Genomic DNA, 26,064 nt, shown 5'->3' with positions numbered 1-26,064 from the left:
GGCTTGAACGTGACCACTCTCTGGTTTCCTTCCTCATCCCAAAGATGTGTAGGTTGGTGGGCTAATAGCCACCATAGGCTACCCCTACAGCAGGATAGCAGGAGAATCTCATAAACATGAGGAAGTCTGCAGGTACTGGAAATCCAAAGCGTGTGTGTATATGTATACATCTTTTACAGTTTCAAAATAACAAAAAAGGAAAAAGGCCCAAAGCAAAAGTTTGGGCACCCTGCATGGTCAATACTTAGTAACACCCCCTTTGGCAAGTATCACAGCTTGTAAGTGCTTTCTGTAGCCAGGTAAGAGTCTTTCAATTCTTCTTTGGAGGATTTTCGCCCATTCTTCCTTGCAAAAGGCTTCTAGTTCTGTGAGATTCTTGGGCTGTCTTTCATGCACTGCTCTTCTGAGGTCTATCCACAGATTTTCGATGATGTTTAGGTCAGGAGTCTATGAGGGGAGGGCCATGGCAAAACCCTCAGCCTGCACCTCTTGAGGTAGTCCATTGTGGATTTTGAGGTGTGTTTAGGATCATTATCCTGTTGTAGAAGCCATCCTCTTTTCATCTTCAGCTTTTTTACAGACAGTGTGATGTTTGCTTCCAGAATTTGATGGTATTTAATTAAATTCATTCTTCCCTCTACCAGTGAAATGTTCCCCGTGCCACTGGCTGTAACACAAGCCCAAAGCATGATCGATCCACCCCTGTGCTTAACAGTTGGAGAGCTGTTCTTTTCATGAAATTCTGCACCCTTTTTTTCTCCAAACATTCCTTTGCTCATTGCGGCCAAAAAGGTCTATTTTAACTTCATCAGTCCACAGGACTTGTTTCCAAAATGCATCAGGCTTGTTTAGGTGTTCCTTTGCAAACTTCTGACGCTGAATTTTGTGGTGAGGATGCAGGAAAGGTTTTATTCTGATGATCTTACATGAAGGTCATATTTGTGCAGGTGTCGCTGCACAGTAGAACAGTGTACCACCACTCCAGAGTCCGCTAAATCTTCCTGAAGGTCTTTTGCAGTCAAATGGGGGATCTGATTTGCCTTTCTAGCAATCCTATGAGCAGTTCTCTTGGAAAGTTTTCTTGGTCCTCCAGACCTCAACTTGACCTCCACCGTTCCTGTTAACTGCCATTTCTTAATTACATTACGAACTGAGGAAATGGCTACCTGAAAACGCTTTGCTATCTTCTTATAGCCTTCTCTTGCTTTTTGGGCGTTGTTTTTTTTAAATTTTCAGAGAGCTAGGCAGCTGCCTAGAGAAGCCCATGGCTGCTGATTGTTGGGACAAGGTTTGAGGAGTCAGGGTATTTATAAAGCTTTGAAATTTGCATCACCTGGCCTTTCCTAATGATGACTGTGAACAAGCCATAGCCCTAACAAGCTGATTGAGGTCTGAGAACTTGGTAAAAGTTATCTGAGAGCTCAAATCTCTTGGGGTGCCCAAACTTTTGCATGGTGCTCCTTTCCTATTTTTCGCTCTAAAATTGTACAAAACAAAAATAATACACTAATCTTGCTTAAAATGTTGAAAAGACTTTTGGAGATCAGTTCATCTTCTACTCACTTAACTATTCACGGTAACAGAAATTTTGACCGAGGTGCCCAAACTGTTGCATACCACTGCATATGTCTCTGTCTCTCTCTGCCTGTGTCTCTCAATGCTGGAGGGATTCAACAGGTCAAGCAGCAGCAATGGAAATTAATAGATAGTCAACGTTTCGGGCTGAGGCCCTTCTGCAGGACTGGATGGTTTGAGTGCCGGGCGGGGTGGTTTGAGTATCTCAGAAACTGCTGATCTCCTGGGATTTTCATGCATAACAGTTTCTAGAGTTTACAGAGAATGGTGTGGGGGTGGGGGGAAGAAATCCAGTGAGTGGCAGTTCTCTGGACAAAAAAACCTTGTTAATGAGAGAGGTCAGAGGAGAATGGCTGGACTGTTTCACGCTGACAGGAAGGCGACAGCAACTCAAATATGATCACACATTACAACAGTGGTGTGAGTGGTGTGCCGAAGATAATTTCTGAACGCAAATTACATCAAATCATAAAGTGGATGGACTACTGCAGCAGAAGACCACACCGGGCTTCATACTTGTACCTAATAAAGTGGCCCATGAGTGTATGTGAGCTTCTTGCAGTATATATTTACAAACTTTTCTCCTCACTTTGTTAACTGTCAAGTTATTTATTTTGTCTTTGTGTATCATGGCCCTATGACTCCTGAAGAATACTTTCAGTATGTTTTTTGCCTTTGAAACTCTACCTGGTGCTAATGCTGCTGTCTACTTTTGAAGAGATTACACTCCCATTCACTGCCTTGCTGCTTTACTACACTCTTTGGTTTTTGGCCTCATACCCTCTTTTCAGTCTTCAACTCCATGCTTTGGCCAATGCACTATTGTATCTATGCTAATCACCTTCTCTTATTCTACCATATTTATAGTACCTCAATGGGACCACATGATAAACTCTTGCATTATTGGCTGGTACATAAAAAGAAAAAAGCATGAAGAATAAATGGATGACAGATGAAATAAAAAATCTAATGGAAGAAAGGAGAGAGAAGAAAGCAGATCCTATAGATCATAAGTCCTTAGATAAAAAAGTTAAAAGCTTATGTCAAAAAGCTGAAGAAGAATGGTTAAACCAGGAATGTGAGCGAATAGAAAGAATCCCTCTTACTGACCCAAAAAGGTTACATCAACAAATCAAGAATATCACTGGTAAAAAGCTCCTCTGTTCTTTAGGTAGATGTTTGAAAGCAAAGGACAGTACCATTATCAAGGAAAAAGATGAGATTATGAACAGATGAACTGAGTATATTCAGGAATTGTTTGAAGACGATTGAGGCGAAAAACCAGAAATTAAGAAGAACATTGAAGGTCCAAGTATTTTAAAATCTGAAGTTTGTAATGCAATAACTAAGATGAAGAAAGGAAAGGCAGCAGGTCCTGATGAATTAGTAATAGAACAAATTATCGCTCTTGACGATTATGGAGTTGAAAAAGTTACTGATTTAATCAATGACATTTATGAGACTGGAATAATACCAGAAGAGATGAAAAAATCAGTAGTTATCCCTCCTCCTAAGAAACTTGGAGCAATAGAATGTGAATTACATAGGACCATATGTTTAATGAGTCATATCACCAAGATACTTCTAAGAATTTTGATGACGAGCTAAAAGTAAGATACAAGCTGAAATAGGCAAAGAAGAATGTGGTTTTGTGAAAGACAAAGGTACAAGAAACTCAATCTTGATGTCAAGGATACTATCAGAACCGAGCTATTCAAGTGTAAAAAGATTTGTTTGTTTTATCGACTACACAAAAGCATTTGATAAAGTGAAACACAGTACGTTATTTGAACTATTACAGAAAACTCTAGATCTGGATTCGAAAGACCTCCACCTAATCAGAAATCTGTACTGGGAACAAACTACCGCTGTAAGAATAGATGGAGAAGTGAGTCAGTTTACAAAAATCAAGAGAGGCGTTAGACAAGGGTGTGTTTTCTCCCCTGATTTATTTAATGTGTATAGTGAAACAATATTACAAAAAATAAGAGACATCTTGGGGATCAATGTTGGTGGTGAAAACATCAATAATTTCAGATATGCAGATGACACTGTGTTAGTTGCAAGTACGGAAGAAGAACTACAAAACTTAATTGATATAAGTGTTGAAGAAAGTGCAAAAATGTGCTATCTATCAAGTGCAAAAAGACAGAATGTATGGTGATATCCAAAAAGGAGAATCCTATCTGCAGGCTGAGAATAAACCAGGAAGGCATAAAGCAAGTACAGAATTTCTGCTACTTAGGAAGCTGGGTGACATCAGATGGCAGGTGCAACTTGGACATCAAAAGAAGAATAGGGATGGCAAAAGACACCTTTATGAGAATGAAGAGTATACTGACCAACACTAAACTAGGCATGACAACCTGCCTCAGAGTACTCAAATGTTACGTTTATCCAGTTATGTTATATGACTCAATGTTGGACAATATCTAGTAACAGGAGGAAACAAATTGTAGCAGCAGAGATGTGGTTTTTGAGGAGGATGCAAAGAATATCATGGACGAAACGAATATCTAATGAGGATGTGATGAACAGAGCAAACACAAAAAGAGAAATAATGTATGAGATCATGAAAAGGCAACATAACTTCATTGGACATGTGATTAGGAAAGAGGAGTTGGAATACACGATAATTATGGGAAAGATTGAAGGGAAGAAAGCAAGAGGAAGTCAAAGACAAATGATGATGGATACAGCAGCCAGAGAACTGGAAATGAATACCAATGAATTGATCCACTTGACCCAAAACAGGTGTGTGTGGGCCATGGCAGTCGAAGCTCAAACTGGGCATGGCACCTGATGATGATGATGATGATGATGATGACGATGACATTTAGGTATTTGCATAACAAAGCAAGTTGGCCTATTCTGTGCGTATGGAATGAGCTGCCAGAGGAAGTGGTTGAGGCAGGTATATTAGCAACATTGAAAAGGTACTTGGACAATTACATGGCTAGGAAAGGAGGGATGCAGGACAAACGTGGGCAAATGGGACTAGATGGATGGTTATTTTAATCATCATGGGCCAGTTGGCTCAAAGGGCCTGTTTCCATGCTGTATGACTCTGACTCTAATTGTAACACTGGGCCATCCTTAGGCGGAGTAACTCCCTCAACCTGCCTTTTGCAAACACATAACCTCCCACCTTTTCACTTGTAGTTTCCAGTAAATCCATTGGTAAAGTGTCTTGGCCAAGGAAAAGAACTCTGCTATCTGTACACATCTTTCCTGCCTGCCCAATAGAATTGTACTCCATAATGCCACATTTTTATGAAGCAATGTCATATAAGATATAATTCTCTCCTTTCCTTAAAATATTAAATTCATCCTGTAAAACGGTTTCGTCTGAATTAACTTATTTCTGTGAGTTAGCAAGCTATGAAAATTGTACTCTTTTGCCTTTTGAAATTTGTAGTGAGATGTTTGTGGGGGAGAGTTCCTTACTGGCTGAAGGAGTGCCAACTGTAGGATTGTGCGAGACAGCTCTTTGGCCAGGAGAATCACTGGTCTTCTGAAAATGCCAGGGTATTTTAAATGGCAAATTCTATAACTGTGCTGTCAGTTGTTCTGTTAGGGACACACCTAGACGTTGTACCAATGCATTCTGAACACATTACAATTTATTCTGCCTACATAGTTTCAGATTTACTAACACAAGAGATTTTGCAGATGCTGAAAATCTTAAGCAACACATGCAAAATGCTGGAGGAACACAGCAATTGTATATTGCTGCTGATTTACTGATGTCATGTGTCCAAAGACTTCAATGCACCCTGTCATCTCAAGGATTGTATGGGTTTTAACTAATTGGCAATTGGAAAAGGATCAGAAGGGAGATGAGAAATGTGCTCAATATGTGAGTCATTGAGAACATATCACTTGAATGGCAGCAGAGGCTGGTTCAGTAATAACTTTAAAAAATCTCTATTGGGTTACTTATTTGAAAGAAATTTAAACTGAAGGAAATGTGGGAAAACTGGGGTAAATTGAAAAGCTTGTTCAAAGATTCTGATTATGTGATTGGTCAGATAAGCTCTATGACATGCGTCTGGTTGTGTTGTCTTTTGCACATACTAATTCAACAGCCTCTGGAGTCCTTGGCTCAGACTAGAAAAGAAGCTGAGAAATAAGATTCCATGCATTAGTAATGGGCTTCTGAAATGTATCTTCTCAAGCTTGTGGATTTTGAAATAATCAGCAGTTCCAAGGCTATGAACCACAGATTTTTATTAAGTGACAATTGTGGAGCGTTGTCTAATGAAAATTGAAGTGAGACACCAATCTAACTGTGATTGGGTGATAGAAGCTCACGGGCAGATTGTTTCAAAAGACCTACAGTATATCATGGTGTCAATGCTCTCTTTGTGGGATTGACCAGTTTTTCATATGGTCACAAAGGAGGGGATTGAGACTAACCTTCAGTCTCTAGTTAATCTCTGGACTGCAGTGCATAGCAAGGTTTATCTCTTGAGTGTCTAAGATCTTTGTACCTATATTGAACAGAAAGTGGCACAAAAAAGGGAGGATATTTGTTATTTTTATAAAATATGTACTTTCTCAATTAGGTTTGGTTTTGATTTTCAGACAAACACCTTTAAAGGGCTTGACTTCCGGGGAGATGGACCCCTCTACAGACTTGTTCTCGCAGGGGATGCAGGTTCAGGGAAATCAAGCTTTTTGCTGCGGCTGTGCATGAACGAGTTCAAAGGACACATTCCTACCACACTGGGTGAGCTGACTGTTCTGCAGCCTGGCCCTGTGCCTTTAATGGGTGCGGTACCATGGGTGCCTTTAGTCTATTTATTTGAAATAATTTGATATAACATTTCATGACCTGGCGCTATCTCTAAAGCATTCTTCAATAGATGAATTGCTTTGACAGTATAGGAAATAAAGCAGTTTTACCCAGCAAGATCTCAATTCTCCATGAATGAGACTGTATTGTTTTGGTGAAGTTCACTAAGAGCAAAATGGTGCGGAATAATGGAGGAAACTGTTCTTGGGATGCTGCATGAAATGTTGACCTAAGAAGGGAGAGGAGGTTACTGGTTAACATTTAATTTGAAGAGTGGCATCTCCAACAGTGTGGTCTTCCCTTTGTAGAGCACTAGCTAATCTTTTGCGTGCAAGTCTCTGAATTACGGGAGCTGAATTTCCAACCTGGCTGCAAAATTGGGTGGCACGGTAGCATAGTTGTTAGCACAGTGCTTTACAGTACAGGCAGCCTGGGTTCGATTCCTGACGATGCCTGGAATTGGCACATTCTCCACGCGACTTCCGGGGTGGCTTTCCTCCGGGTGCTCTGGTTTGCTCCCACAGTTCAAAGGTGTACCATTGGTAGGTTAGTTGGTCATTATAAGTTGTTCCCTGATCAGGATAGGAGTCAATTGAGGATTGCTGGGCGGCTTAGCCCCAAAGAGCCAGATGTGCCTACTCCACACTGTAACTCAATTAAAAAAAAAAGATGAGATACCATTGAGAAATAAGGTCAATCTTCTTTACCTTGCTCTTCCACCCTTGCCTGGCCTCCACAGTAACAAGTCTACACAACCATAGTATACTGTCCTAATGAGTCCAGAAACTAGCCTGGCACTCTGTAATCATCAAGGGTGCAGGAGAAACTCTTGTAATAACATTGAACAACTTTGGGACCAGTTTTGCTATTGATGAAAAAGAGTTTGGACTGTTTTGATTTCTCATTCAGCGAGGGAGGTGCATTTGAATCTAACAGGGGCAATGTGAGAAGTTAAATTTACTTTTCAAATGGTAAAAGTTCTGATCCTAGTGGAGCGTGTGATTTCAATGTAATTTATTTGTTTCTAGGAGTTGATTTCCAAATGAAGAAGCTATTGGTTGATGGTGAAAGTGCCACATTACAGATCTGGGACACAGCAGGACAGGAGAGGTAATGAAGACTGAAACTAGGAAATATTTCTTTCTCTGAGTTTAAGACCATAAGACATAGGAGCAGAATTAGATCATTCAACCCATCAAGTTTGCTCCGCCATTCTATCATGTCTGATTTATTATTACCCATGAAATCGTGCCTGACAAATCTGTTGAAATTCCTTGAGGAGATACCAGGCAGGATGGACAGAGAGTCAGTGGATGTTGCTTTCTTGGATTTTCAGAAGGTCTCTGACAAAGTGACACACTTTGTGCTTAACAAGACAAGAGTCCATGATAATACAGGAAAAATACTAACATGGATAGAAAATTGGCCGAATGGCAGGAGGCAAAGAAGGGTCTTTTTCTGATCGGCTGTCAATGACTAGTGGTGTACCGCAGGGGTCTGTGTTGGGACCGCTCTTTTCATGCTGAATGTCAATGATTTGGATGAAGAAATTGATGCCTTTTGCAGATGATTGGGCTCCTTGCAACTCAGATTTTTTTGAATTTAATTCCCATTTAGAAAATAGTCTATAGCTTTATTCCTTCTACCAACATGCTCAGACATGATAGAATGGCGGAGCAAACTTGATGGGTTGAAGGAAATCATGCTGACTTTGGCCTATATTATCGTGTGCCTCCAAGTGCCCCAAAACCTCAGCTGCTGCTTTTCCACCAGCCCAATCAAATCGGGAGGGGAGAGAGGAGGCAACTCACAGGTCCATGAGAGAGAATTTAAAAAGGAGCGCTTGCCGACCTTTGGCATTTCCCAGTGGCCCAATCAAATAGCAATTCATTAGCAAGGCGATTTAAAAAAAAATATGGCAGGGACAAGCGGAGCAGCCATTGTTGGAATGCACTAGTGTTAGAGTAGGGAGGCTTTGGTTCATCGGGCTTGGGTGAAGCACATAGCTGGTAAGTACCTTCTTCTTCTTCATTCTTTGTCTGTTGGTACGTAGTTAGAGCATGAGGATGGCTCTAGGGTCTGTGTTGTGTTCTTTGTGTGAGATCTGGGAGATCTCCGGCCTCCTGGATGACCACATCCGCACCAGATGCACCGAGCTGCAGCTCTTTAGAGAATGTGTTCAGGAACTAAGCTGACCTTACTCATACGGGAAACTGAGGACATAAAACATAGGAACTACAGGGAGGTAGCTACCCCTAAGTTGCAGGAGGCAGGCACCTGGGTGACTTCCAGAAAAGGTAAAAGAAATGGGCAGCTAGTACAGAGTACCTCTGTGGCCGTTCCCCTCAATAATAAGTATACAGTTTTGGATGCTATTTGGTGGGGGTGGGGGGGGGAGCTACCTTTTCTCTGGCACTGAGTCTGGCTGTGTAGCTCAGTGGGAAGTGGTGGTGGGGGGGGGGGGAAGAAGAAGTATGTGATAGTGATAGGGGATTCCATAGTTAGATAATCTGGACATAGACGTGATTAGAGACACCCAGATGGTGTGTTGCCTCACAGGTACCAGAATCAGGGGTGACTCGGGTTGGGTCCACAGATTGTAGTTGGGAACTTAACATCAAAGGATACACATTGTATCGGAAAGCTAGACAGAGGGGGTGGCGTGGCACTGATGGCAAAAAATGAAATCAAATCCTTGGAAAGAGGTGCATAGATCTAGAAGATGTAGAATCTTTGTGAGTAGAGTTAAGAAACTGCAAGAGTAAAAAGAGCCTGATGGGAGTTATGTACGTGCCTCCAAACAGAAGCCAGGATGTGGTTTACAAATTACAGCAGGAGATAGAAAATGCAGGTCAAATGGGCAATATTATGATAGTCCCGGGGGATTTCAATATACAGGTAGATGGAGGGAGAATCAGATTGGTGCTGATTTTGGACCCCAAGAGAGAGGGTTTGTTGAATGCCTATGAGATGGCTTTTTAGAACACCTAGTCATTGAGCCCACTAGGGGATCAGCTATTCTGGATTGGGTGTTATGTAATGAACTGGATTTGACTAGTGAGCTTAAGGTAAGGGAGAATCTAAAGTCAAATCTATCATTATTACAGTGGAGTAAAGGGAGTTACAGAAGCATGAAAAAGGAGCTGGCCAAAGTTGATTGGAAGAGAACACTAGAAGCGATGACAGCAGAGTTTCTGTAACTTGGAGTTTCTGGGAGCAATTTGGAAAGGTGCAGGATAGATACATCTCGAAGAAGTATTCTAATGGCAGGATGACACAACCGTGAGTCAAAGCCAACATAAAAACAAAAGAGAGAGCATAAAATAGAACAAAAATTAGTGGGAAGGTAGAGGATTGGGAAGCTTTTAAAAACCATCAGAAGGCAACTGATAAAGCCATGGGGGAGGAGGAAGATGAATTATGAAGGTGAGCTAGCCAATAATATCAAAGAAATACTGAAAGTTTTATCAGATGTATAAAGAGTCAGAGAGGTGAGAGTAGACATTGGACCACTGGAAAAGGATGCTGGGGAGTTAGTAATGGGGGACATGGAAATGGCAGACAAATTGATTAAGTATTTTGCATCAGTCTTCACCGTGGAAGACACTAGCAATGTGCTGGGGGTTTGAGAGTGTCAAAGGCAGAGGTGTGCAGTGACTATTACTAGGGAGAAGGTGCTTGGAAGCCTGAGAGGTCTGAAGGTAGATAAGTCACCTGGATCAGATGGATCGCCTCTGATCTGGGCCGGCATTTATGGGCTGGATGGCACCTAAGTAATTAGTTTGTTTATTTTGGCTTTTTTCTTAAAGATGTGCTGGGTGCTTTCCTACCACCGCTGTACCGCTGCATTCTTTGCGGCAATGTATCGGTCCGCGGCCCAGAGGTTGGGGACCACTGGATTACAGTGTATGGTCATGCACTTTGGAGGAAGGAATAAAACCATAGACTATTTTCTAAATGTAGAGAGAGTTCAAGAATCCAAGGTCCAAAGGTACTTGGGAGTCCTCATGCAGGATTCCCAATATTTAACTTGCATGGCGAATCGGTGGTATAGAAGGCAAATACAATGTTAGCATTCTTTTGAAGCGAACTAGAATATAAGAGCAAGAATATAATGCTGAAGCTTTATAAGACATTGCTCAGACTGCACCTGGCGTACTGTGAGCAGTTTTGGGCCACTTATCTAAGAAAAACTGTGCTGCATTGGAGAGGGTTTAGAGGAGGTTCATGAGAATGATTCTGGGAACGAAAGGGTTAATGTGTGAGGAGCATTTGATGGCTCTGGGCCTGTACTCGCTGGAATTTAGAATAATGAGGGCGATCTCACTGAAGGCTGTTGAAAGGCCTGGATAGAGTGGATGTGGATAGGATATTCCTGTGGTGGGTGAGTTTAGGATTGGGGGAACAACTTCTCAATAGAGGGTCGTCCATTTTGAATAGAGATGAGGAGAAATTTCTTTGGCCAAAGGTTGGTGAATCTGTGGAATCTGTTGCTACAGGTGGCTGTGGAGGCCAGGTCATTATTTGTATTTAAGGGGGAAGTTGATAGATTCTTAGTAGGTCAGGGCATGAAAGATTATGGGGAGAGGGCAGAAGAATTGAGTTGAGAGGGAAATGGCGGAGCAGACTCGACAGGCCGAATGACCTAATTCTGCTCCTACGTCTTATGACCTTAATAATAGAGAACAGATCTTTCCAATCACAAGTCAAGCTAACTAGCCTATAGTTTCCTTTCTCCTCCCTCCTTCCTTTCTTGAAGAGTGAAGCTTGCAGTTTTCCATTCTTCTGGAACCATTCCATAATCTACTGGTTCTTGAAAGATCATTACTAATACCTCCACAATCTCTTCAGCTACCTCTTTCAGAACTCTGGGGTGTAGTCCATCTGGTCCAGGTGACTTATCTACGTTCTGTTATTTCAGCTTCCCAAGCACTTTCTCCTTAGTTATAGCAACGACACCCATTTCTGCCTCTGACACTCTCATGTCTTTCAATCTGCTAGTGTCATCCAGGGTGAACACTGACGCAAAATACTTCATCTGCCATTCCTTTGTCCCCCGTTACTACCTTTCCAGCATCATTTTCCAGTGGTACGATATCCATTCTCGTCTCTCTTTTGTTAGGTGGCTCTCAATTGGTCAAGGTCAACCATGAATGTTGTGTCCTGGCTATCTACGTTTTGGGTCCAGCACTGTCTGTGGCTGATGAGACCAATATGAGCGTGGCAGACTCTGTTGCAAAGGTTGCATCTACAAGTGGTTTCAGCTCTGCTGCAGATGCAGTATTTCTTTCTATGGGCCCATTTGTCTTCTGCAGTGTTCAGGAAATCTTCGTCACCTGACTTAAGTTGTTGTTTCAGGCTGTTCTCCATTTGGTGCAGTCAGCTGCAGGTTTCTCCCACGACTCAATGTTGAAGTCCAGTGCTTTCATGTCCTGCTTTCAGACATCCGTGTGCTGCAGTTGCAGGTGCCCAGCTGTTCTCTTGCTTGAAGCGAGCTGATTACTTTCAGATGTGGCCATCCTGCATGCAGCAGATGTACCCAGCCAGTGCAGCCTACACTGCCTGAGGAGGGGGTATACGCTAGGGAGGCAGGCATGAGAAAGAACCTCAGCATTGGATAGCCTGTCTCTCTAGGAGATGCCCTAGATGCAATGAAGGCACCTTCAGTGGAATACATTGAGCCTTCTCTCCTGCTTGAGAATATGTTGTCCAGGTCTTGCAGCCATACAGCAGCAGTGTGCTTGTGACACAAATGTTGTGCAAAGCCATCTTTGTTTTGACTGAGAGTTTGGCATTCTCCAAGACTCATGTGGTGAGGCTTTCCCAATGCACATGCTGATTCTTGCATCCAAGGAGAGGTTGCCACTGATGATGGACCCCAGGTATGTGAATTGAACAACAGGCGGGAGGAGAAGATGGCGGCACAACGCAGCTAGCAGCGGCCACTCTGGTGGTGATGTCTGTTATTTGTCAAGTAGGGTGCCGTGCACAATCCTGATTTGATGGAGACGGACATGAGAACACGGAGGAACATCTGATGAAACTTTTGAAATGCCTGCTTCGCTGCTGCTGCTACTGTGTGGTCCAGAATCTCCGGAGGGGAAGGCCCCAAGTCCTCGGATTTGCTTGTTGCTCAGCGGCCGGAGTGGGGTTGAAGTGCTCGGCAGAGGATGGTGCTCGGAGAGGCTGTGTCGGAGGGGCTGGTTGGAGGCTTGAAGTTTTTGGACGGACTCAGAGTCCGCTGCGGTCAGGTGCTTCCAATGGTGCTGCGTTGGCAAGTTGGTGCTTGGAGGTTCATGGCAGGGAGAGTTTCTCCCTTCTGCCGCCTGTGTTAGATGATGAGTCTATCGGGACTTTGAGACTTTTTTTTACCGTGCCCATAGTCTGCTCTTTATCAAATTATGGTATTGCTTTGCACTGTTGTAACTATATGTTATAATTATGTGGTTTTGTCAGTTTTAGTCTTGGTTTGTCCTGTGTTTTCTTGTGATGTCATTCTGGAGGAATGTTGTATCATTTTAAAATGCATGCATTTCTAAATGACAATAAATGAGGACTGAGTGTCCTCATAATCTAATCTAATCTAATTCAGTTTGCAGTTATCTATAGTAATGATTGGTGGTGCCAAAACATCTGTCTTATTCAGGCTTATAGGCAGACCAAATTCCATGCAGGGCTGGGAGAAGTGATCATCGAGCCTGGGAGGCAGTGCAGAGTGTGGGAGTGACTGCTGCATCATCTGCAAACAGCGAATCACTGATCATAGCCTTGCGCACTTTGGTTTTGGCACTTAGGCGAACGAGGTTAAAACCCTGCTTTATGATCTATTGTGGAGGTAGATCCCCTTTGCTGCAGTGCCAAATGTGAGACTCAGGAGAAGGGCAAAGAAGATTCTGAAGAGTAGTGGGAACACAACCTTGCTTAGTGCTGCTGCTGTGTGAAAGCACTGTGAAGAGCTGCCGTTCTACCGCACAGTCCCCTTCATGTTGGGAAGATTTGATCGTGCTCTGTAGCCATGGTGAGCAGCCTACCTTAGAGAGGATTTGAAAGAGCTAGGTGAGATCAATAAATGCCATGTAGGGTTTTTTTTTGCTCTGCACTTCCCCTGGAGCTGGCAGAGAGAGAAAATCATGTCCACAGTTGACCTTCCAGCACGGAATCCACTCTGTGACTCTGGGTGGGCACATTCAGCCAACATCTGGCAAGAAGTTTTGGGCAAAGACTTTTCCAACAGCATTCAGAAGGGTGATGCCCCTGTAGTTGTTACAGTCATTTCCCACCTTTGCTTTTGTAGAGGGTAATGATCTCGTATCCAGTGGTACCCCACTGACAGAGGAATTTGTGCAATAGGTGCAGTAGGGTAGTCATGCAGTGTTTGATCAGGCCTGGGGAATCCCATTATTGCCTGGTGCCTTCCCTGAGGCCAAGCTGCTGATGCCCTTGTTGAGCTCCTCTAGGACTGGCTGTGCATCTAGTTCTTCCATTGTCGGCTGGAACTCAATAGATTCCGGGGCTGAGAAGGTGACAGTGTTCACTCTGGAGTAGAGGTCAGAGTAATGTTCTATCCTTCTCTCCATCGGTTTGCCCCTGAGTGTGATTACTTCCCCATTGACGGATTTGAGGGGAGCCATCTTGCACTAAGAGAGGCTGAGTTCTTTTTTGATGCCATCGTGCCTAACTCTGATATTGCCTGTAATTGCTGCGATCTGGATATCTTCACTGAGATGTATCTAGTACTTGTTGGCACAGAGCCTGGTAGTCTGCTGAACTTTACTTCCAGCAGTCATGAAGGTCTGTAGGTTCCTCTCAGTTGGTGAATGTTTCAGCGATGGGGGTCATCTTGTTGGATTTGGCCTTGAACCAGTCATTTGTTTTTGAAGTCTTCTTTCCAAAGGTAGCTAAGGCTGTGTGTAGATGGTATTCTGCAGAAGTTTCTATTTCTCTGTGACAGTGTTTCTGGGTGCTGGGTGATCAGCTCTTGAAGAACTTAACAAACTACTCCAACAGATCGGACATCTTGCTGAGATCAGTGCGAGGGTTCCCTTGTTTAGCACGATGGAATTTCTTTGACTGCAGTCTGATCTTGCACCAGTGGTCTGTGTCGAAGTCTGTGCTATGGTACGAATGTGTGAGAAGCACACTGCCGAGGAAGGAGCGCCTAACCAGGATCCAGTCCTGCTGGTGCCAGTGTCTGTAGTGAGGGTGTCTCCAGGAAACCTTATGTTGAAACTTGGTCTCGAAATGTGAGTTGGTGATACATAGATCAAGATAGGTGCAGAACTCCAGCAATTGCTGTCTGTTCTCGTTCATCTTGCCCATGCCAAAGTGACCTAGCCAGGAGGGCAAGGAATCGTGATCTGCACCCACTCTGGTATTGAAGTCACCCAGGAGAACAAGATGTTCCTTGCTGGGGGCATTCCTGGCTGCAAGGTTACCTTCCTATTTCATATTTTATCTCTCTTATGGCTTTTAAGTTGCCTTCTGTTCATTTTTAAAAGCTTTCCAATCCTTTACCTATATTATACACCCTCTCTTTTGGTTTGATGCTATCTTAGACCTGCCTTGCCAGCTATGGTTGCCTCATCCTCCCTTTAGAATACTACTTTATCTTTGGGATGTAGCACTGCATCTATCTATACTTCTTGGCACTTGACAGAAAGTTCACCTTGCAAGTGGAGAGTTGTGATTTCAAGCCCCACTCTGGAGACAGAAGCATGAAAACTTCAGCAGATTGTCCAGTACAGAGGAAAGATGAAACTACTTTCCAGGTGCATGTTAATTATAAACAAAGGCAGATCTTCTGAAGAGAGTGGTAGGTTGGCTATAGGAGGCAACCAATGGCTGTAAAACCGCTAAGCATATGTCAGGCTTAGGTGAGATCAGGCTTGGGTGAGGTAAATTGAATACAGTGTCAGGAAGTGTATGGTCATGCACTTTGGTAGAAGAAATGAAAGGGATGACTATTTTCTAAATAAGAGAAAATACAAAAATCTGAGGGGCAAAAGGACTTGGGAGTCATTGTACAGCATTCCCTAAATGTTAGTTTGCAGGTTGAGTCTGTGGTGAGAAAGGCAAATGTGATGTTAGCATTCATTTCAAGAGGACTAGAATATAAAAGCAAGGATGTAATGTTGAGACTTTATAAAGCATTGGTGAAGCCTCAGTTGGAGCATTGTGAGCAATTTTGAGCCCCTTATCTTAGAAAGGATGTGCTGAAACTGGAGAGGGTTCAAAGGAGGTTCACGAAAATGATTCCAGGATTGAATGGCTTGTCGTATGAAGAGCAATTGATGGCTTTGAGCCTGTATTCGCTACAATTCAGACGACACAGTCTCAGAATATCGGGCCGTCCTTTTAGAACGGAGATGAAGAGGAATTTCTTCAGCCAGAGAGTGGCGAATCCATGGAATTCGTTGCCACAGGCAGCTGTGAAGGCCAAGTCTTTATGTATATTTAAGGCAGAGGGTGATAGATTCTTGATTGGTCAAGGCATGAAGGGATATGGAGAAAGGCAAGAGAATGGGGCTGAAAGGAACAATGAATCAGTCATGATGAAATGATGGAGCAGACTTGATGGGCCAAATGGCCTAATTCTACTCCTATAACTCATGGTCTTATTGCCTTAAAACAATAAGTGCTAACAAGTCCGTGGTGCGCTTCTAATTGCCAGCCCCAAGTTGTCCTTTATTTTTGCAAAGAAATTTGTCTTCCTTGGAAATTGTACTTTAGAAATAAATAACAAGCTTTACAGTGTGGAATAGTTTGCCATGGATATAATTTGAGATCCAAATGCATATGTTTTGAGAAGCATATTTTAAAGCCAGTCTTATTAAATTATTAGTATGTCATAGGATATAAAATGTTCTGTGAAACAGCCTATTTGACAGCATCTTAAAGTACTTTTCTTGAAAAACCAAGTTGTTTTAAGATGTGTTTCATAGCATATTTAGAGTAGCAATTTGGTACAGTTTGAATAAGGTAGCTCATTTGCATTACTCTTGATAATTTAAAAAATGCTAAAGGTTTTAAATGTACTTACTAGTGTCCAGGTATCTAACAATAGCCCCATTTAAATGCAGTTCATGGAAACTACATTGGTTTCTCATTTGACCTGAGGCCCCACCTATTATGTGAATATTTCGTTTTGCATTGCCATGTCTTTTTAAACTAATGCGAGGTCAGATCACATCAATGTAGTTTTTACTTGATATTTCTCAAATCTCTCTGGTTGATTTAATCTTCCAGTACTGAGATTGAAATCTGGCACTAATTTTATAAAAGAATTCCACTACAAATGTTTGTCAGTGATGTATACTCTTCTCTCTCCCCACCCCAAGGTTTCGTAGTATTGCAAAGTCTTACTTCCGAAAAGCTCATGGCGTGTTGTTGCTATACGATGTGACCTCGGAGACTAGTTTCTTGAATGTCCGTGAATGGATTGACGAAATTAAGGTATAATTTAAACTGCTCAGCGTCGCACCTCATTCTGTTTCAAATATCTTTGCACTTTGACCATGCCGGTTTTTTTGAAACCCATCTACTCTTGGTGAAGACATGTATTATGTGAAGAATACTATAGCTTGTCCTGTCCAGCTCAGCTCTCCATTAACACCTTCCTTGGCTGTGCCCCCTCTGTAGGGAGTTCAAGATTAAATGCTCATTAATGACAGAGTTTTTGTGCAACCCCGAAGGTTTTGCAGTATTGCAAACTCTTGATTCAGGATTGGCAATGTACACATCCAGGTCCAAGTTCAGGAATGTTCCCTTAATCTGGCATGCTTGTGACCTTGGTGCCACTATGGCACTTTCCTCAACAGGCTCAGTTTCCTCACTGAATTCAGCTTTTTATATAAAAAAATACACAGCTGGATCATAAATTTTCCAGTAAACCTGGTGTGTTTCAAGGGATCTTGGGCAATGGAATCTCATTGAGTTTCAAGGGAGCATTGTAAACAGCTAAATTACGCCAACCATTGGGATTTCTGAAGGATAGTAGATTATCAGTTTTACTTTACATAATCTTATATTTGAATTATATTGGTGGTGATCTGTCTAGGTTTGGTGGCTTGCTCTCTGACTCCTGCTGTTATATTAGGGAGATTTATCTTCTTTCCTATAATGTCTTCTCTTGGCCTTTTGTCATCAGATGCTGCTAATAAGACTGTTTCACAATGTCGTTTAGCTAAAATATTTTGAGTGGATGTGCAATAAATGTTGGCCTAGTTGAAGAAACTCAGATCCCCCAAAATGAATGAATTGAAAGAATTTCTCTTGTCTTGCTTTGCTTGCATAGTTCTGGCTAATAAATACATTTGAGGTTATGGAGTGGGATACCAATAAATAACTTCTTACTTTATTCCCCTTTAAGAACAAAGAAACCATGTGTAGCACTAATCAGAGTGAAAGAACTTGCAGTGTCCACAGTGTCTTTCAGAGCTTCAGTATGTCTCTAAGACATGGGAGCATAATTAGGCCTTTCAGCCCATTGTTGCTTTACTGTCTATCCTGGACTATTTTGGAAATAATTTTGAAGGAAAGTAGGTTTACATTTGCCATGCAGTCAAGTTTATGAATATTGGTCCTGAAGAATAACAAAATGAGCAGTTTTCAGTAATGTTGATTGAGTGTCGGCGAGGCACCGAGAATGCTGCTCTACAAATAGTCTGAGGCACTTTGTCTTCACCAATAGGCAGATGTGGTTTGGCGTCATGCTAAATCCCCTGGTGCCTCTCCTCCTTCCCTTTAATGATCTGTATCATGGGCAAGGAACCTCTGCAGCACCAGATTACTTTTTTTTTGCATTAACCTGGTGTGGCTCTTGAATTAGCAGACTTTTGACTCTCAGGCCTCTTGCTGCTGATCCAAGGTCAATGCTAAATAAACAGATTAATTTTATTGTTTGTGGTACCTGTCCCATGCAGATTGACTGTCAGGTTGGTTGACATAACAAACCTACTTGGGTGCAAAATGTCCTGATGATTTAAAAGGTGCTTCATAAAATTAAAAGCAAGATGCTGGAAATGATCAATAGTTAAGGCAGGGTAGGTAATATTCTCCCCACCCACCACTGTTCTCCCAACCAACAACACCATAGATGTGCACCAGCTGCTGAGTATTTTCAGCTTTTATTTCAGATCCAGTTTTTGTACATTGACAGCAGGAGGCTCGCTGTGGAGCACTTGCCTGTTACCTAGGGTTTGGCTGCTTACTTGAATATGTCACCAGCACAAGCCTTATGCCAAAATGAAGAAAGGAGAACAGGAAATATTTAGCTGGTCAGGCATCAATGAGGGAGGGAAATGGTTATTCCTTAATGGAAATGATATAGCTTATCATGAAATATAAGTACCCAAAATATTAACTGTTTCTCTCACTACAGCTGATGCTCGATCTGCTTAGTATTTCCAGCATCTGCAATTTTTTTGTTTCAGAATGGTTAGAAATCTGTTTTATTTAAAATTGATTAGATTTTATCAGTATGAGAGGAAATTTCCATGAGGAGTTTTATATTGACAGTAACGCTGTTTGGCAATAAAGCCAAATAACTACCATGTTGATATTTGTTCGTAAGATGGGTAAGCTGATGGCTCACAGAATTTAATCCTGAGAAGTATACAGTCCTGCACTTTGTGAGGATTGAAACATTGAAGTGTCAGTCCAAGGATTGCTGAAGATGACAGCTTGGGTAGATAACGGTGATGAAGGCATCATATTGAATAGCCTTTGTTAGTCAGGGCACTGGGAGGTGAAAGTAAGACTGTTTAAGCATTGGTGAGGCTGAAGCTGGAGTAGAAATCTGGTTGTCCCATCAGAGGAAGGATGTGACTGTTCTGAAGTGGGTGCAGTGGAAGATTTGCTGGAATGTCATTTGGAATGCAGTGCTACTGTTATGAAAAGAGAATGGATAGAGTGGGTTTTTTTTTGTCCTTGGAGTGGAAGAGGATGAGGGAGAAGTCAGCAATGGAAAAATCATGATGGGAATAGGGTACACAGCAGAAGAATCTAGGAACAAGATACGGTAAGGGCAACATGGTAGTGTAGTAGTTAATGTAACACCATTAGAGCACCAGTAACCTGGGTTCAGTTCCTGACACTGCCTGTAAGGAGCTTGAACATTTTCCCCCGAGATCGTGTGAATTTCTTCCAGGTGCTCTGGTTTCCTCCCACATACCTACGTTTTTCCTATCATATGGGTCGGTAGGTTAACTGGCCACATGGTGTAACTAAGCAGCACAGACTTGATGGGCTGAAGGAACTGTTAACATGCTGTACCTCTAAGTAAGAAGCCATAGCTTTGAAGCAGGCAGTGAGAGATTTGAGGGGACATCTGAGGAAGAACACTTATTTGGAGTAATTGCATTCTGGAAACCCTGCCTGAATGGGTAGAGGAGTTAGGTACCATTCAAGTAGTAGTTAGGTGAGTACAGTACTTGAACTGTAAAGACTGTGAACCAAGTGCTGGTGCATGGGATTAGTATGGACAATATTTGATGGACAGAATGAACATAGATTCACAGTGCAGAAACAGCCCTTCAGCCTATCTAGTTTGTGTCAACCTGCTTTCCTGCCTAGTCCTGTCTACCTGCACCTAGACCATCGTCTTCCAAACCTCCCCTCTCCATGTGCCTGTCCACATCTCTCTCAAAATGCTGCAATTGAACCAGCATCCAACACTTCCCGCTGACAGATTGTTCCACACTCATGCCACCCTCCGAGTGAACTTCCCTCCCCAGATCCCCTTAACTACTTTACCCTTCACCTGAACGTATGATCCCTAGTTCTAGTCTCACACAACCTCGGCGGAAAAAACCTGCTTGTATTCATCAAATTTTATACCTCTAAAGATGGTGGGCGTATTGTGTAATTCTGACACTAATTGTATGAAATATATAGAAGACGCTTTGAAATTAAATGCACATTATGAAATTTGAGAAGTTCTAATTACTTTTTACAGTTAGACTAGATCAGTGCAAGCCTCAATACTTTTAATGAAGCACTTTGTGGAATCAGGAGCTCTTTATTCAGCTTGCATGTATGCAAGTTTTCTTGTTTTATGTTGTTCTACCTCCTGTAAGCTTTCTCTTGTCAATGCTGGTGAAGAACTTCTTTCTCTATTGATTTTCCAGTAAATCTGCAATGAATAGACGTTTAATGCCAATCACCAACATGTATGTAATTTGTATATCAATGTACATTATTGCTAAAACACCCTACGGTATAATAATGAATAATATACTTTTCAGAATTCTACTGATGACCCGATACCAATCATCCTAATTGGTAATAAAATAGATCTAAGGAAGGAAATGCCGCAGGCACAGTGTAACGCTGTATTGACTGCCCATGGAGAGAAGCTAGCTATGGTATGAATTTCTTTTCTACACTTCATTAATGCACTCAATTTCTCATTGTTTCCATAACTATGTAGTGTTAAATGTCACCATTTCTCATTAATACAGATTAGCAAACACTACAGATAAACACTATTCCTAAGAGAAGTTACCATCATAGAGTTGATATATTTTATAGTTTTTATGCTTTCACAATGAATGATTATTCTTGTATCAGACATTGTTTCACAATTGCTTGAGTTAATTAATTAAATGTATTGATTCAGATCAGCCTTTATATAGATCATTGTAAATCATGTGCTTTGCTTTTCTCTATAGACGTATGGTGCTTTGTTTTGTGAAACAAGTGCAAAGGATGGGACCAATGTGGTGGAAGCAGTTCTGCATTTGGCCAGGTAAGGTTTCTGCTAACTATACACACATCTGCAGTGTATAAACAGCAGTACTTACTGTAACTGCTGTAAATATGTGCACAGTGAATCACGTTTCTTTCGAAAACTTTGTACTGTATTAGTATCCTAACAATGGCACAAGACTCCCCAGAACACATACGCATACATTGGCTTTTAGAGATGGAGCCAACATTAATTGGATAACTGTGTTATAACAATGCTTAAACTGGTGAGGGATGAGAGGAATGCTGATCTGAGTATTAAGAGAGTTTATTGATCCTCAGTGCTGTAATGATCTGGGCACTGGGATCATATCGAGCTATGCTTTCCCAGAAGTAACTGAATTAGCCCAAAAGTATTGAATCACTGGTAAAATGTTAATATTGGTACTTTGGCTAAGAAGCAATAATGATTCTTTGTTATAGTTTTGCAATATTCCCATTCCCTAAATGCTATATGTGGATAGATATATATGGAAGAAATTGGAGTCAGAAGTGGCTCCCAATTTGCTGAAAAAATATTTTACACAGCTCCTTCATGAGACGCAGATAGCTTTGTTGTGAGGCAAGACTGGAGACTTTTGCCAATAAAAGTAGTAACAGATTTATACATTCTTCCAAGTGATAGTAATACAAATTTCAATCCAGATCTCAATGCCAAACTAAAATGGTTTGGGTGAAGTATCTGCCTCAGCCCTACCGGAATTTCTAATTGCACAGTTTCGCAGATGAAGTGCCAGTCCACCACAGCAGGCACTATCACACTGCAATCTGACTGTCTCCATTGATATGTCTGCACAATGTGTTACATAATTTTTTTCTCCCTCTGCAGAGAGGCCAAAAAGATGGCAAGCATCAAAAAAAGTGAACCACTGATGAAACTACTGCCAGCAGATGGAAAAAAAACAAACAATTGCTGTAAAACTTAGGTGTACATGTAGAAGTGGATTGCAGTCGTTCACTGAGCTATCTTGGGTTACCTTTGGGATTTGTGATGAGTGTTCACAAAATATTATCACCTTTTTTAAAATCCTTTACTCTCATTTGAGAGCATCTCTATCTGCCAATATATTGGCCGTAACAATGTATATTTTTGAGGGTACACAGATATAGATATTTAAGCAGAGGCACACTTATTTTCTATTTTGTGATGGTATTGTATCAATATAAAACTTGACACTTTAAACAGATGTAAAAAGTAAAATAAATGTTTTGTAAAATGAAGGAATGTTTGCAATGGCAAGGTCTGTTCAAAATATTGATTAGAATCTGAAATAAAACTGATTGTAATAAATCTAAATTTAATATTGAAATCATCTTGTAAACTGTTTTAATCTCCAGCTTCACTTCCAGCAGCAGGGGAATGAAATGGATTTTGGAGTCTGCTCGCTGCTGGTGCTCATGGGGCAGCACCTAGTTTGTGAACCATAATTTTTAAGCATCACTTCCAAGAAATCAGTAACTCCCAGCCAAGTATTCCCTTTGAACTGTAACATTGTGCTGAACATTCAGCTCAGTTTTTACCTGTACCCCAATGACTTTAACTGTAATGTCATTCTTCTCTGCCCCATATCTTCCAACAAGACATTAACAAAAGTTTGTATGTAGGATAAGGCTCCTGATGCTTCTTGTTTGATCTTATTGACTGCAAGTTACATGTATGGGTTCTCTAAGCCTCTAACCATAACAAAGCACAAGAGCTTTTTGGTAACAGACAGCTGACTTAGCTGATCCGGCACAGAGAGTTTATTGATGGATTTTGATTGAAAAACAACATGGAATAGGCCCCTTCGAGTGGGTAATTTTACATATTTGTGATGCCTCAGCAACTCAAATAACCAAAGCCTGCATGTAGGAAGCACAGAGTATTTGAGCACAAGAGCCAGGCAATTGCATATTACTACTGTGGTAATGACAACATCCCCTATGAACTAGAGAATCTTAGCCACCTACCCTTGATATTCAAATGTTATCATTGCTGAGTTCCCCCATTAGTAAAGGCCTGGGGGGGGGGGTCAGAACAGATCATAATCTGATCAGCTGCAAATACCAGAGCTATAGAAGCAAGTCAGAGACTGGGTAACTGGCAGTGAGTGACGTCACCCAAAGGCTACTTTGACACACAACCCAGTCTACTGACCTCTCACCAAAACAAAGGGCAGCAGGCATATTGGAACACCACCTTCTACAGGATGCCCTCAAACCATACTGATTTGGAATAATATTCCCATTTCTTCTTCATCTCTAGGTCTAAACATAAACACCATATCCAACAGCACTTTAGGACAGGAAGAATTTAGGGAGGTAATTTTATTGCTACCATATGATAAATGGACAATAAATGATCACTAACACCCATGTCAGGAAATATGAAGGAAAATAGGCTGATTTGGTTCCGCCTACTGGCACAAAAGGGTCACTGCACCTAGTATGTTCTGGAGCTTTACGAACAAAGCATGTAGACTTAGGAATAGGAAGAACCCAGGTGAATCTTTGATATTAGATGCAAAGGAAATGCAACCTATCAGCTAATAAAAGGAAGCTGGATAATTACTACAAGGACTAAAGCAAATCCTCTGAATATAGAAAATAGTTAGCTATAGTGAAATGTTTACTTTTTTCCATTTTATTCAAGTACACCAGAGATAAAGAAACAGAAGGTCACAATAATGGGCTAGGGTTAACAGGCTCCAACTAAGTGGAAGGATTTGTTTCTGTATTATACATCTTGTGTGACTGTGAGGAACCATTTTGTTCAGACCAAATAGATTAAGAAAATCAAAATAACCACGGTGTTACTTGAATAGATAAATCACCCCAAAATATTGGGCAGCATACATTCAAAAAGATGGACAGAAAATAAGTAATAAGTTTCTGGAGACTTGATACAGGATTTCATATGAAAATTCTTCTAACAGTTAATTTATTGAACTGGACCCAGCAGGGATTAGCTCAGTGCTAGGTCATAACCATTTTTGAATACATAATATTAAGCCAATACAAGACTAATACAAATCAAATTCAAATGAGAGAATTAGTATTAATAATGCCATCTTAATAGTAAAATTGAGATTTATCTATTTAAGAGTGAGGAGGACATGAAATATGTTGATTATACATTGGGTTGAGTATATGCGATTCTTTGCAATTGGAGGGAGGGAGAACGGGAAGGAGGGAGGAAGGATGGGAGGAAGATGGAAGATTGAAGAGATCAGAATGAGGTTCATCATCACTGTCCTAAAATTTGTTGTGGCAGCAATACAATGCAAAGACAAAATTACTAAATGAATAAGTAGTGCAAGAACAAGGAATGATGAGGTAGCATTCATGGACTGTTTGGAAATCTGACTGAGGAAGAAGCTGTTTCTGAATTAGAGTCTTCAGGCTCTTGTATCTTCTTCACAAAGGTAGTAATGAGAAGTGGGCATGTCCCAGATGGGGAGGGTGCTTTGTGATGGATGCTACCTTCTTGAACCACTGCCTCCAAGATGTCCTTAATGGTGGGGTGGGAGCTTGGAGGCCCATGAATGAGCTAGCTGAGTCCACAACCTTCTGCAGCCCCTTGTAATCCTGTGCAATGGAACCTCCATACCAGGTTGCGGTGCAATCACTGTACATATGGACATTTACAGGAGTCTTTGGTGACATCTCAAATCTCATCAAACGCCTTATGAAGTAGGCATTTCATGCCTCTTTCATGATTGCATCAACGTATTGGTTGAGAGCCTTCAGTGCTGGTCCAGCCATGTTAATGCTACAACCAAGAGAGCCACTAATGCTCTGCCTTCCTCAGAAGGGTGCAGAAATTCAGCAATTCCCAATTTTTACAGATTTACTTTGAAAGCATTATATCCAGATGCTTCACAGCTTGGTATGTCAGCTGCTTTGCCCAAGATCACACAAATTCTAATGAGATATGAAGCAATCCAGTCCAGCACGTGGAAACTTACCTCCCCTCTGTTGAGTAGCCAACATTGGATCCCTCCCATGCTGATCATTTTCTCTTCTCCCCTCTCCCACCTGGTAGAAGATGTACTGTAAAAACCCAAGGCCTACCAACAGACTCAAGGACAGCTTCAATCCCACTGTTAGCAGGGTCTTGAACAGTCCTCTCCTACATTTAAAGAACAATTATATTTTAAGTATTGCTGCTCTTGCACTTTGTCTTCAACATGCTCTGTACTTTAAAAAAATGTCCTCAGTGTAATTACACAGAGCACAATCCACCTTGATGGCTTTAAAAATCAAAAGCTTTTCACTGTATCACAGTACATGTGACGATAGTAAACCAATACATGAGAACTGACAAAAGGTGAACTATTAAGAATTTTTTTTTAACATAAAGGGAATCACAGAATTCAAGTCTTCAGCATCTAAAGGCAGGTAGGTGGAACTGTAGAAAACAGGATGAGTACCCCGAGATATGAGAGTTTGCTATGGGGCCAACAGAGAACAGGAATGAACAAGACAATTTTAAAGCAAGTATGAAAACTTTAAAATAAAATAGTCGCTAAATTGTGGTCCAGTTTGGTCAGCAAGCATACAAGTACAGGTTGAAAGACACTTGTGCAGTGAAGCTGAATGATCGCATGTTTACAGAATGAACAAGAGTGCAGTAGAATAACTGAATCTAGAGGTAACTAAAATGTGACAGGATTTTACCAACAAGTGAACGGAAGTTACATTACAGGAATGGACATCGATGGTCTCTGTTGCACAGATTATACCTGAAACTCAACTCACAATCAATGCGATGCCAAGTCTGTGAATTGCCATGATTAGCTTGCAATGAGACAGGTGTAAAATTTTTGAATATCCAAAACCACACAGTGACAGAAAGGTAATTTAATAAAATTGCAAATATCAATAATTGATTGACTAAATACAGGTGGTGATCCCCAGTTGTGCTGTTTTGGTAGTCCCTTACATCCATTCCCCTCTCAGACAGG

At 41.4% G+C, this 26,064-nt stretch overlaps 1 protein-coding gene across 3 annotated transcripts in view; it reads left to right on the top strand.

Annotated features, from left to right (window-relative positions):
* Positions 1-22,413, top strand: part of rasef2 (RAS and EF-hand domain containing 2) — a 91,109-nt gene extending 68,696 nt beyond the window's left edge. For all 3 annotated transcript variants that reach the window (XM_072278307.1, XM_072278306.1, XM_072278304.1), the window contains 6 exons: positions 6,163-6,307; positions 7,402-7,483; positions 16,711-16,825; positions 20,617-20,736; positions 21,043-21,119; positions 21,948-22,413. In XM_072278307.1, coding sequence (XP_072134408.1) covers positions 6,163-6,307; positions 7,402-7,483; positions 16,711-16,825; positions 20,617-20,736; positions 21,043-21,119; positions 21,948-22,044 — 636 coding nt within the window. In that variant the 3' untranslated portion in view covers positions 22,045-22,413. The remainder of the gene's footprint in view (positions 1-6,162; positions 6,308-7,401; positions 7,484-16,710; positions 16,826-20,616; positions 20,737-21,042; positions 21,120-21,947) is intronic.
* The last annotated feature ends 3,651 nt before the right edge of the window (positions 22,414-26,064 follow it).

The sequence above is a fragment of the Mobula birostris genome, chromosome 14 (genome assembly GCF_030028105.1).
Source record: "Mobula birostris isolate sMobBir1 chromosome 14, sMobBir1.hap1, whole genome shotgun sequence".
NCBI classification, from domain to species: Eukaryota; Metazoa; Chordata; class Chondrichthyes; order Myliobatiformes; family Myliobatidae; genus Mobula; species Mobula birostris.
This window is presented reverse-complemented; position numbering and strand designations above follow the sequence as displayed.